Source organism: Thalassophryne amazonica, chromosome 5 (assembly GCF_902500255.1).
Source record: "Thalassophryne amazonica chromosome 5, fThaAma1.1, whole genome shotgun sequence".
Taxonomy (NCBI): domain Eukaryota; kingdom Metazoa; phylum Chordata; class Actinopteri; order Batrachoidiformes; family Batrachoididae; genus Thalassophryne; species Thalassophryne amazonica.
The window spans coordinates 126,149,625-126,163,171 of NC_047107.1; the positions used below are offsets into that span (position 1 = coordinate 126,149,625).

At 40.5% G+C, this 13,547-nt stretch overlaps 1 protein-coding gene across 1 annotated transcript in view; it reads right to left on the reverse strand.

The window, feature by feature from the left end:
• Window positions 1-13,547, reverse strand: part of npdc1b (neural proliferation, differentiation and control, 1b) — an 89,413-nt gene that overhangs the window by 9,913 nt on the left and 65,953 nt on the right. The window contains exons 2-5 of the mRNA XM_034171304.1: window positions 11,058-11,225; window positions 6,636-6,728; window positions 6,351-6,551; window positions 3,129-3,195 (exon numbers count right to left, since the gene is read on the reverse strand). Of these exons, the coding sequence (XP_034027195.1) occupies window positions 3,129-3,195; window positions 6,351-6,551; window positions 6,636-6,728; window positions 11,058-11,225 (529 nt within the window). The remainder of the gene's footprint in view (window positions 1-3,128; window positions 3,196-6,350; window positions 6,552-6,635; window positions 6,729-11,057; window positions 11,226-13,547) is intronic.

The window sequence follows — 13,547 nt, forward strand, 5'->3', positions numbered from 1 at the left end:
ACACGTAAGCAGCAATGCCAAAAACCAACATTGAATGCCCGTGACCTTCGATCCCTCAGGCGGCACTGCATTAAAAACCTACATCATTGTGTAAAGGATCTTACCATGAGGGTTCACTTCAGAAAACCATTGTCAGTTAACACAGTTCGTCGCTACATCTACAAGTGCAAGTTAAAACTCTACCACAAAAAGTGAAAGCCATACATTAACAACATCCAGAAATGCAGAAACATCCAGCAAAATACGACAACGGAGACCCCGGACTGTTGAACAACTGAAGTCATACATCAACCAAGAATGGGAAAGAATTCTACCTACAAAGCTTCAACAATTAGTGTCCTCAGTTCCCAAACGCTTATTGAGTGTTGTTAGAAGGAAAGGTGATGTAACACAGTGGTAAACATACCACTGTCCCAGCTTTTTTGAAACGTGTTGCAGGCATCCATTTCAAAATGAGCACATATTAGCACAAAAACAATAAAGTTTATCAGTTTGAACATTAAATATCTTGTCTTTGTGGTGTATTCAACTGAATATAAGTTGAAGAGGATTTGAAAATCATTGTATTCTGTTTTTATTTACATTTTACACAACGTCCGAACTTCATTGGAATTGGGGTTGTAAACACCTTCAAGAACCACAGATTAATTGCAGTGAAACAAAAAAGGGAAAAAAAAAAACCTGTTCACATTGGTTGGTCAGAACAAGAACACCCTACAAAATGAAGGTGTGTCCACATCAAAGTAGTTTAACAAAACCCGTAGCTCATTTGGTTGCCAGTGAAAGTCTGTTGTATTTATTGATGACAATAGCTAAGGACCTTCTGCAGAAGGTCCTTTTAGATGCACACTGCAAAAAAGTAGCCCAACTGGTAAGTCACCATGTCAATCACCTGACCTGAGGCATGCTGACCTGCATTTTTCTGGGCAAAGGCACAGCTGGAGGCACAGAGTAACCAACAGTGGTGGGCACAGTTCCGCTAATCCACTAACCGCTAATTATCGAAGCTAATGTTTTCATTATCAGATTAGCTTTTCAGATTACTTTGAAAACCATCATTGGCCTAATTATCTTCCGATAAATTTTGGTCCGATAAATTTTAGACCGCTAACATATTTTTGCAGGTGTGGTGAACAAAGCTTAACAGTTACAAACATTTATGAAGTCTGAAATCAAAGATTTGAGTACCTACCTGTTAAATGTTTTGTAGCAGATGTAACGTTCTATCCTCTGCAAACAGAGGAGAGCTGGTTCCAGGACAAAACAACTCTATCCTCTGCAAGCAAAGGGAAACTGGTCACAGAAAAGAAAAAAGCTCATTTCTTTTGACCCCATACTGATACGCTGGCAGTATCACCCAAGTCATCCAGAGGCATACAGTTTTAACTTATGGTTAAAATTTTAACCAAACTAATTTCAGGCAAGTTATTCAAATTAATATCACGTCTGAAGTTTTATAAAGTGAAAATATCAGATATATGTTTTAGTTTTATAGAAATGCAGTAATTTTGAAGTTTTTAGTGTGGACCTGCTGTGTCCAGTTACATTATGGGTAATTTCAGTACATTCACGACAGAAGAAATGCTCTGATCAGGCTCCACACGAACAACAGCATTAAACCCTTTGTATATTGTGCTTAAAACTCTTGTGAATATATTCTCTGGGTTTATAGATGTTATATTTGTTTTATGTAAAAATGCCAGAAGAAGCCCAGGTTGCTTCTCCGTTATTTTCAAATTGAATCATTGCAATCGCTTCCTGTTTGCTCTTTAGAATCCTACTTATGTCAAACACTGTCTGTCGTCTTTGTTCCAGAGTAATATATATAATATGTCTGAAATTCAGTTTGCGTTTATTAAATTCCATGCAGCTTAAAGCAGCTTAGCAGACACGGAATATCTGGAATTTAGTTTTGGCAAGTTTTCACGGTCTCTACTGCCATCTACTGGCCAGTAGTGTTCATGGCAGTATGAGCATCTGGACGCCAGTAGATGGCAGTGTTCTTTTTGACCCCGGTTATCAGACAGTTGTCTAATCACAACTTGACTTTTTTTTTAAACAAATAAAAAAGGCATATTTTACAAAAGCACATTTATATGTAAACACCAACACACACACACACACCTCACATTAACGTGTTGGTTTTTACATAGAATGAATGAGTCGACCCATCAGTGCTAGCCGAGGCTCATTAACCCATAATCCCTTTGGCATCTGTCTGCATTTGTTACAAAACTTCAGAATTAGTACATTAGTTAAAATTAAAAGATATATGTTATATTTAACTTTGTACAAATGACAGAATTAACATGAATGGAGTTATTCTATCCGGATTAATTTGATGATTTTAAATCAAAACCACAGGTCAAAACTGCTTTATTTTCCAAGACCTCTGCCTCACTGTGGCACTGCTATATTCTGTTAAGGAATAATGGCTTGTTTTGTGTGTGTGTATACAGTTGAGTTTAGCTCCTCTCAATTGCTTCACTGCTACAAAATATGTAGTAAACTGGAGCTTCCAGCAGTGGGCAGAGCACACAAAGACAGAAGTGCTGACTCATTGTTTGGGTCTGTGGTCACCTTTGATGTTACCAGAAGCGATCGTGGTGTTAAAACTCAAAATCAGCTTGTTAGTAGTTGCAAGTGTACCAGAAGCAATACTGAAAGTTATCGGTTAGCTGTAGCTTCCGATAAATTTTTGGGTGGTTTATCAGTTTAGCTTTATAAAAAATAACTTTTCAGTTAGCTGATTAGCTGTTATTGAAGCTAACTTATTGGTTAGCTGTGCCCACCACTGGTAACCAAGAACATTATTACAGTGTAAAACTGTGTAAAAGCCTGCAATTCCACCTGCAGAAACGGACAACTCCAGCATCGAGTGTTCCGTCGTCACTGTCTGCAAAGGATTTGTAATAAATATATTCATTAAAAATACTCCCTAATCCCGATGCTCCATTTGGATAGAAAAACCACCTCTACAGATGAAACTCTTCACCTGACCTCGTCTCGATTGGTTTATTCTCAATCTATAGCAGATGTGCAGAAGCAAAAGTGAAGCTTTAACTGTTGCACCATCACACTCAAGAAAAAGTCTCATAAAACCATCGTCAGTTCTGCAAAGTTCTTACCGAATCCAACAGGCTGCAGCGATGATCAATGCCAGTGAGGCCGCCACGATGAAGACGCTGCTCATGACTGAGAACACACACACACACACACACAAAAGGTAAAACTGCAATGTTTTGGAATTTATTTAAATGAGCTATAAATTGTTAGAATTGTAATATGCTGGTTTTCTGTAAAGTTAGGTGTGGAACGATACATTACGTATCATAAAATCGTATTGTGAGGCCTGTATCGAATCGTATATAATCGTCTATATATGTTTACTCATTATACCAATAAATGCAGTTTCAGAAGTTTTTTTTAAAGAAACATTCATTTGCAGTGCGTTTAATGTGATCTGGTAATAAATTCCATTCCTTCATACCCCTAAATATGACAGTGTTCTTGATGGCATTGGTTCTAGCTTCAGGTAGCGCAAGGTTTCCCACCACAGCATATCTGGTTCTGTAAGTATGATTTTCTGAACAAAATATCAGGTAGCTTAGTGACAATAATCTTTCTGGCAAAAGCGATCAGTGAATATAAAAGTCTGTCTTTGACAAATAGCCAGTTTAATTTTTTATGCACTGTGATATTATTTGTCCTATAACTGCACTTAAGTGCTATACGAGCAGCCCTATTTTGAATAATCTGTAATTTATTTATCATTTCTCCAGTAGCATTTGACCAAACTACTGGGCAATAGTCCAGATATACTAATAGTAATGTGTTAATAGCATAATTCGTTGCAGTACAACTTAGAAACCTTGCATATCTTCTCATAATTGATATATTTTTGTAAAAATGGGCAGGGGTATATGTTTTTTCCATGATAATTTTGAATCTACCACTACACCCAACAGCTTGGTCTCATGCACTTGATTTATTATCAAATTATTAATTTAGTGTTTAATATGGTGTTTTTCATAACACAACTGGAACCAACCATACAGTTAGTCTCTTCCATATTTAACACTAACTTCTTAGATGTTACCCACTTAACTACATTGCGCAATTCCATATTTAAAAGTTTCAATATCACTGCATGAGCGTGCTGATGTATAAATGATTGCGTCATCTGCATACATCACTATACTAGCTTTATGTAAAATATACTGTATGGCAAATCATTTGTGAAAATTGTAAATAATAATGGACCGAGGCAACTCCCTTGTGGCACTCCACATACTACCCTCCTGGTGTTAGAGAAGCTGCCATAGATTATCGTATATAATCATTTATTTGAAATGAGTATTGTGAGATTATAAGATAGCAATAAGGTGGCGGCGTGCTCAGACACAGTGGCTCGGCACTCTTCACTCTATTCTATACCATGAAAGCACAACTACTGTGGAGAAGAAATGATCTCTTGCAGAAGAATCAAATGATTTATAAAATATACAAATAGGAAACAGACAACATCAAGGATTACAATATAAGCCCCACATCCAGGTAACATTTTGTTCTGAACGCCAGCGTCTTTTCTCACTTGCCCTAAATGAGGGTGGAGTGTAATCAGCCACCTTCAAAGAAACAAAAAACAAATACTGCACCAGCATCTGTTTTTTTCATTGCAGTCCACTTTATTGTGGCCAGCCTAAGGCACACCTGTGCACTAATCATGCTGTGTTATCAGCATCTTGATATGCCACACCTGTGAGGTGGGATGGATTATTTCAGCAAAGGAGAAGTGCTCACTAACACAAACAGATTTGTGAACAATATTTGAGAGAAATGGGTCTTTTGTGTATACAGAAAATGTTTTAGATCTTTTGAGTTCAGCTCACGAAAAATGGGAGCAAAAACAAAAATGTTGCATTTATATTTTTGTTCAGTGTAATTATGTATCAATCAATCAATTTTATTTATATAGCGCCAAATCACAACAAACAGTTGCCCCAAGGCGCTTTATATTATAAGGCAAGGCCATACAATAATTACGTAAAGACCCCAACGGTCAAAACGACCCCCTGTGAGCAAGCACTTGGCGACAGTGGGAAGGAAAAACTCCCTTTTAACAGGAAGAAACCTCCAGCAGAACCAGGCTCAGGGAGGGACAGTCTTCTGCTGGGACTGGTTGGGGCTGAGGGAGAGAACCAGGAAAAAGACATGCTGTGGAGGGGAGCAGAGATCAATCACTAATGATTAAATGCAGAGTGGTGCATACAGAGCAAAAAGAGAAAGAAACACTCAGTGCATCATGGGAACCCCCCAGCAGTCTAAGTCTATAGCAGCATAACTAAGGGATGGTTCAGGGTCACCTGATCCAGCCCTAACTATAAGCTTTAGCAAAAAGGAAAGTTTTAAGCCTAATCTTAAAAGTAGAGAGGGTGTCTGTCTCCCTGATCTGAATTGGGAGCTGGTTCCACAGGAGAGGAGCCTGAAAGCTGAAGGCTCTGCCTCCCATTCTACTCTTACAAACCCTAGGAACTACAAGTAAGCCTGCAGTCTGAGAGCGAAGCGCTCTATTGGGGGGATATGGTACTATGAGGTCCCTAAGATAAGATGGGACCTGATTATTCAAAACCTTATAAGTAAGAAGAAGAATTTTAAATTCTATTCTAGAATTAACAGGAAGCCAATGAAGAGAGGCCAATATGGGTGAGATATGCTCTCTCCTTCTAGTCCCCGTCAGTACTCTAGCTGCAGCATTTTGAATTAACTGAAGGCTTTTCAGGGAACTTTTAGGACAACCTGATAATAATGAATTACAATAGTCCAGCCTAGAGGAAATAAATGCATGAATTAGTTTTTCAGCATCACTCTGAGACAAGACCTTTCTAATTTTAGAGATATTGCGTAAATGCAAAAAAGCAGTCCTACATATTTGTTTAATATGCGCTTTGAATGACATATCCTGATCAAAAATGACCCCAAGATTTCTCACAGTATTGTGCAACATATTGTGGAGCTAGTGTGTTGTTCCAACCCCACTGGTAATCATCTACTGTGTAAGTTGCAGTTTTTTTTTTAACTAGTTTTGGAGGCCCCGCAACTTACACTCAAGTTTGTTAGTAATAATAGTAAGTATAATAACTATATAGAACTTTTCCATGAACCAAAGCACTAAAGAAAATAAACTACAATAATAAAAGAATAAATGTCAGTAATAAAAAAATACACAACAATACACATAATCCCAAATTATAGCACTTGGAACACAGAAAACAGGTGCAGCTTTTAGGCAGCTACATTTATACTCTGGCGCCAATTTAGTCCAGAAAATAAGCAGAGAAATAACTCACTTATGAAAACATTATCATTGGACGGGTATGGGAGGATGATGGGGCCGCTGAGTAGAGTGGGGGTGTGGTTTGTGGTTGTGGGTGGAGCTGTGGTGATGAACAAGGTGCTCCGATTGGTCGGTTGCTCTGCTGTATCCAGGCTGTGGGTGGGGATAAGTGCACCCTTAGAAGCGTGGTTGGTGACATCCTGAGAGGGCGGAGCTAAGAATAAGAAGAACAATCATGTCAGCTTGTGCAAAGTGACAGAAAGCAGAACAGAGGGTGAAGCGGCAGAGGATCTTTTACCCGGCAGCCTGGTCTCAGTCTGCCGCTGTTCACTGATGATAGCTGACAGGAAGTCGATCTGCTCGTCCAGCTCTGGGGAAGCGCTTGTCTTCCCTGCAGGAACAGAGGTACTGTCACTTTAAAGAGGTGCTCGGTGACAAACACGCAGCACTTTCATCATCTGTTTAAAGCATCACCTCAGTCTACACCAGAGTATCTTCCTCCTACAAATATTAAGACCTGGTGACCTGTGCATAGGCTGACCCTTCAAACACAACAAATGGACACAAACAAGAGAAAATCCCTTTGGCTTCTCCCTGTCTTCACTCTGGGTCCCTGCAGCAGATTGGAAGTGGAGCTACATGGAGAAGGGACATGGGTGACCTTGAACCGGGAACCTTCTGCACAGGAAACAAGGGCACTAACCGCTTGGCCACCACGCTCCTACACAAATAAACACAATAAGGTTTAAAAACGCCTAATTTGTAGTTTGTACTTGCAGTTAATGTTTCAGTATTTTTACAAAGCATATTTTATAAATTCTTATAAAGGCAGTAAAATGTGTTGTTACACTCTGACACTGATGCTGAGGGATGGAAATTAGAATCACTTCTCTTGCTCCTCCCATGCCACCATTATGGAGCTCTGCTGCCCTCTAGTGGTATAGAAAATGACTGCAGCTTTGGGAGAGCGTTGCCCTCTCCACCTCCTACGTGCCGCAGTGCAGAGCATCACGCCGCCCGAGAGGTGTGAACAGTGAGGAGTGGGAGGAAGTGGCACCGGCGTGATGCAGTGTGTGTGTGTGTGTGTGTGTGTGTGTGCACGCGCGCACACTCTCACGTGTGCAGTGTGAGTGGAGGAATGAAACAGTGTGCACGTTTGTCCTGTAAAAATATTCCAGCTGGGTCTGTGGGAGACCCAGCTGCCCTGTGCATTTGTGGGTGGCAAGCAAGGGAATCGTGAATGAGCATTGTCAATAACAGCAACAAAGTCGAGTGAGGAGGACGTGACAAACAGCGTGGAGTCACGCTCAGTCCGCAACGATGTGAACCATCAGAGTGAAATACAGTCCGACCCACAGCTCCCACACTGAAACAAAACTCATGAGTGGACCTGTGGAGCTTCTCAGACATCCAGGTCAGGGTATCCAGTTAGGCTGAGTCAGGTTTGGACGTATTAAAATCACTGTTTATTTATTTATTTGTCTGTCTGTTAGCAGGATTCCGTCAAAACTACTGCACGGATTTTAAAGAAATTTTCACCACAGATACATATTAGATCATGGAAGACTCCATTAAATTCTGAAGGTGATCCGGATCAAGATTTCACTTTTTATAGGTTTAAAATGATTACGTCAAAACCACCGAATTTGTACCACAGATGGATATTAGGGCATGGAAGACTACTGAATTTTGGAGGTGATCTGGATCCGGATTGGCGGAGGTCAGAAATCTCAGATTGCTCTTCTTACATCATATTTTGGGTGGCTGAGCTGTGATTCTCATAATGGTTTTACTTTGGTGTGGGCATTAAAAATTATGATCCACTTGTTTCCTCAATAATTGTGGATGAACTCAACCCAACGTCATGAAGCTACCGATAGCTGCTAAAATGCTAAAAGATTACCATTCAAAATCCCATCACACAATAATTTCACCTGACACAAATACCAGCACACACACACACACACACACACCTTTGATGATTCCTTTGGAGAATTAACCACACAACATGGAAAATTATTACAGACATGTGTAACAAAATGCTTAAAAAATAAATAAAACTGGTCTGTTGTCACTCAAATTGGCCACGCCCCTAAGGCATTACGATAACTGGGCTTTAGTGAACGTGATACTGAAAATAATGATGACGTCTGAAATGACAACTACATACTTAAGTTAAACCACTTGATTTGATCATACATGTATGTGGATCCAAGTAGTTTTCATTTCTTCAACTTGCTTCAGTGGAATACTGAGCAGCAGTATGCCCAAAGATGATAATAAGTCAAAAGTCTTTTTTAAACATTACTTTCAAACCCTACTCTGACTAATATAATATGGTCACTGCATTAACTTTGTTTTTTGTAATCTTTTGCATTATGCATTCTAACCAACTGGGTATTTCTGATGGTATTTTTATGTGGACGAAAACATACACAGTAAACACAATCCATATGTGAGCACCCCCTCACCCCCCATTTATTTTCCAGAATATATCAGGAGATCTTGTCAGGTCCAGATGTGCTGATTATGTATTATTATTTTGTGGGATGGTTCATAAATAAATAAACAAAAACATGTCTCCTGTGAACAAAGCAGCTCAGATTCACTTGTTAACGTTCTGCAGCAGGACCAGAGGAGGACAGAGAGCAGACTCATAAGCATCATTATTGCTGGATATTAACTCCGACACGCGCCGCTGGCTATGCTAATGAGAAGCTAAAAGCTGCCGTTCCACCCACTGGGAGTTTCTCGAGTCAGTTTCATAAAATAAATGACTCAGCATGGCTAACCAGATTCATGTTCAAGCATAAAGTCTTCTGATGACTGTTGTAACACCTATTTTTATTCTGCGGCCACATTCATATTGTTTTAGAGTTCTGCCGCAACGCTAACGCTAACACTAAAATGACAGACTGTGAACAGCTCGGTAATGGGTTTAGAACATCCGTGTGGGGATGACACCTTAACATCACGCCCGCCACCAACCTCACCTGAATCTGAACAGTGCAAATGTTTTTTATAGTCATCAGACAGCAAATCCAAGTCATTATTTTTCTCATTTTGATGTATAAGAATATTGCATCATGTGTCTGGTGGATCTTTGTGCGCGATGTTGTACACGCCTCTGGGGGTTTTCAAGATTAAATGTGTTTATACCTTTCCTAACACGTAGTCAACCTGGCTTTTTATTTTTTAAACGACCCATATTCAGTAATCGACCGACTGCTCTCACCTTTCAAAGTGCATATCTGCTAACAAACCCTGAGGCCCATTGGGTTGGTGCTCAACCCCGGATTTTGTCGCGTGAAACAGATTAGAGTGTGCCCTCCTCCTGAACAGGATGCCAGCCCATCCCAGGTTATTCCCACAGTCAAGGCTGCTTCTAGTCTGTCCCGTCATCAATTTTGACCTAATCAGTACCACTTAAGGTGACAAAACGACACTTAGAATCCAGCCTCAGTGTAGCATGGCCTACATAAAAAAAATGTATGATAGCCATCCCAGGGTGGTAGCTGTAGTCAGCTAGGGGTCAATAAAGAATTACACAGAGGTAAAAATGCTCCAATCATACTGTAAACTATACCTCTTTAGTTGACTGATCATAACGATTCCAAAAAGGTATAATTTGTACCATCTATGACTGAGTGTTCTGGAGTTGTGGGGTAAAAACAGCAAAAACGGTGACAAAACTCAGTTATAGTTTATACAGGGGTCAAAACTTAAAGTTGCTCCAATTTCAGTAAAAAAGATGCATATTATTGTTTGGGTTAATAGGGTTCTAAAAAAGAATAGTTTGCAACATCTGTCATGCTGAGTGATCATGTGACAGGATAAAAGAAGTCATAGAATCCAATGGACGTCAACCTTGTTTGACCTTTACTTTGGAGACCAAACATTCAACACAGTCAAAAGTATTTCATTTATTAATCCTTTTATTTCAACCAATAATTTCATGTGGCTCTCCTGCCCAACCGGCACCTCAGGATTTATCCAAACTTGGGCCCCGTATACTTTGGCATACGGGGAGTGACATAAGCTATTGAGCACTTTAGTAGTCGTAGTCGTAGTAGCACCAGCAGCAGTCCCTTCCTGATGAAGCTGCAGTGCAATTGCTTGCGTGCTCATCTCAATAATGGACTTTGTTTTTGATGATATTCTGGTTTTCTGTTTTCCATTTCTTAAGCTTTACAAAAACCTTCTCACTGTTAGAATGGCCCAAGCAGAGGGTCACCCCTCTGAATCTGGTCTGCTTGAGGTTTCTTCCTCATCATCTGAGGGAGTTTTTCCCTTATCGCTGTTGCCTGTGTGCTTGTTCTAGTGGCTTTGTGTGAAGCGCCCTGAGGCAGCTTTGTTGTGATTTGAATAAATTGAGTTTAATTGAAGCTTTAGTTGTACCTGAACAGTTCTCTGGAATCCGGGATAGGTGGGGGATGATTGCTTTGTTGGTAAAGATAAAGTTTTCATTTCAGTCTCTGACTCAAACCCGCCCTGGGGAGGATAATCGGCTAGTATTTTTTTCTAAAATGCTTCAAATGTGGTTTTGTACATAGAATGAAAGAAAAAACAAAATCCACCTTTGGATGAGAGGATCAAAGCTGAGACACAGTCAGCAGTGGAACAGATGCAGCTTCACATGAGCTGAAATGGCTGAGAAACGTTAAAATGACTGGCATGGCTTCAGATTTTAGCCTTTTCTTAAAAAGGCTTCATTACTCACCTTTAGTGGAGTGACCAGAATGAGGAGTGTGTCTCCTCCTGACCACACACCGACCATGCGAGTTCTCCACCAGGAGCCGCAGACAGGGGCCACAGTGTGAGCTGCCCGGCTGGCAAAAGTGGCGTCCTGCCCGTGCACAATCCAGTGCCCGAGGGCACAAATGAGATCCTGTTGACAGAGTCAGAACACATTATTAAATTCTACAGCATTTTCAAAAGGCGTTTCGCCAGAATTATTCACATCTGTGTCAGGATGGGCAGGTGGCAGGCACCTGAATTGTCAGGACCCAAAATGCAAACTCTCTGACTAGGTGTGGATGTTGAAGAAATCATGGTCTTTAATACAGGCTCTGGTTCGGTACACAGGTGATCAGTTGGCGAGGCAGAAGCACAAACAGGGTCAGGCAAAAACGCAGTCATGGGCAAGCAGGGTTCAATGGCACGAGCAGACACAGACATCATGGGCAAGGCAAAAGGCGCAGTCAAAAAACACAAAGCAGGGTCTGGATACACAGCGAATCAAAAACAGGACTAGAAACAGAGCTGGTAAGCGTGCAAAGACAACAAACGAGTAAGGGTGTGGTGGCTGGGTGGAGATTAAATAAGACAGGAGTTAACTAGGTGCACGTGAAGGAACAATCAAGAAGGGGGCGTGGCTAGTGAACAAAGATACTTCATAGTGCAAGACAGTGAGGGAGGACAACACAAGGTGGAGTGAAGAAAAGACAAAGATATGTGAACAGGTGCACAGAGCGTGAGTGAAAGAAGACAAAGCAGACAGAGTTAAAGTGAGAGAAAAACATGACAGGTGCAGGATGTGAAGTGAACATAAATAACTGGGTGTGAGACAAGGACATAAAAGCAGGTGCAGGATGTGAAGTGGGAACAAGAGGCAAAAACAAAACTGAATCATAGTTCCGTGAACAGGAATCAGACATGAACAAGAGACTAGACTAAACATGAACTGGCGAGACAGACTTAAGACAGAAAAGCAGATCGGAGATAAACTAGATAACACAGCTCAGAGAATAATACGAAATTAAACACCATGACAAAACTAAACTGGAACTGGCAGACAAACTCCTGACAAAGTGCAAACAGAAATGAGAACAGCGAAAATAGGCAAACGATAACTAAATGATAACCCATGAAAACACAGACTGATAGAATGGAACTGAGACATGGCTAAAGTATTAAAGTAACAAGGAAAGAAAGTGACAAAGCAAACAGAACTGAGAATAACCATAACTAATATAACTAATAATATAACTAATGAATCAAAACACAAACCAAGTGACAAGAAAAACAAGACAATAAAACATGATGAAAATAATTACTAATAAATCAAAGCCGCAGCAAATGGGAAACCATAAAAAGGGGAAAAATAAGGGCTCAGCGCCCTGACCTGGCCCAATCGCTGACAATCTGTCACATTTAAAAAGTCTCTCTCTCTCTCTCATCTCCTGCACTAAATGAGCACACTCATCCAGACAAAGAATATAAACATTCAATCAATTCAATTCAATCAATTTTTTTATATAGCGCCAAATCACAACAAACAGTTGCCCCAAGGCGCTTTATATTGTAAGGCAAGGCCATACAATAATTATGTAAAACCCCAACGGTCAAAACGACCCCCTGTGAGCAAGCACTTGGCTACAGTGGGAAAGAAAAACTCCCTTTTAACAGGAAGAAACCTCCAGCAGAACCAGGCTCAGGGAGGGGCAGTCTTCTGCTGGGACTGGTTGGGGCTGAGGGAGAGAACCAAGAAAAAGACATGCTGTGGAGGGGAGCAGAGATCGATCACTAATGATTAAATGCAGAGTGGTGCATACAGAGCAAAAAGAGAAAGAAACAGTGCATCATGGGAACCCCCCAGCAGTCTACGTCTATAGCAGCATAACTAAGGGATGGTTCAGGGTCACCTGATCCAGCCCTAACTATAAGCTTTAGCAAAAAGGAAAGTTTTAAGCCTAATCTTAAAAGTAGAGAGGGTGTCTGTCTCCCTGATCTGAATTGGGAGCTGGTTCCACAGGAGAGGAGCCTGAAAGCTGAAGGCTCTGCCTCCCATTCTACTCTTACAAACCCTAGGAACTACAAGTAAGCCTGCAGTCTGAGAGCGAAGCGCTCTATTGGGGTGATATGGTACTACGAGGTCCCTAAGATAAGATGGGACCTGATTATTCAAAACCTTATAAGTAAGAAGAAGAATTTTAAATTCTATTCTAGAATTAACAGGAAGCCAATGAAGAGAGGCCAATATGGGTGAGATATGCTCTCTCCTTCTAGTCCCCGTCAGTACTCTAGCTGCAGCATTTTGAATTAACTGAAGGCTTTTTAGGGAACTTTTAGGACAACCTGATAATAATGAATTACAATAGTCCAGCCTAGAGGAAATAAATGCATGAATTAGTTTTTCAGCATCACTCTGAGACAAGACCTTTCTGATTTTAGAGATATTGCGTAAATGCAAAAAAGCAGTCCTACATAT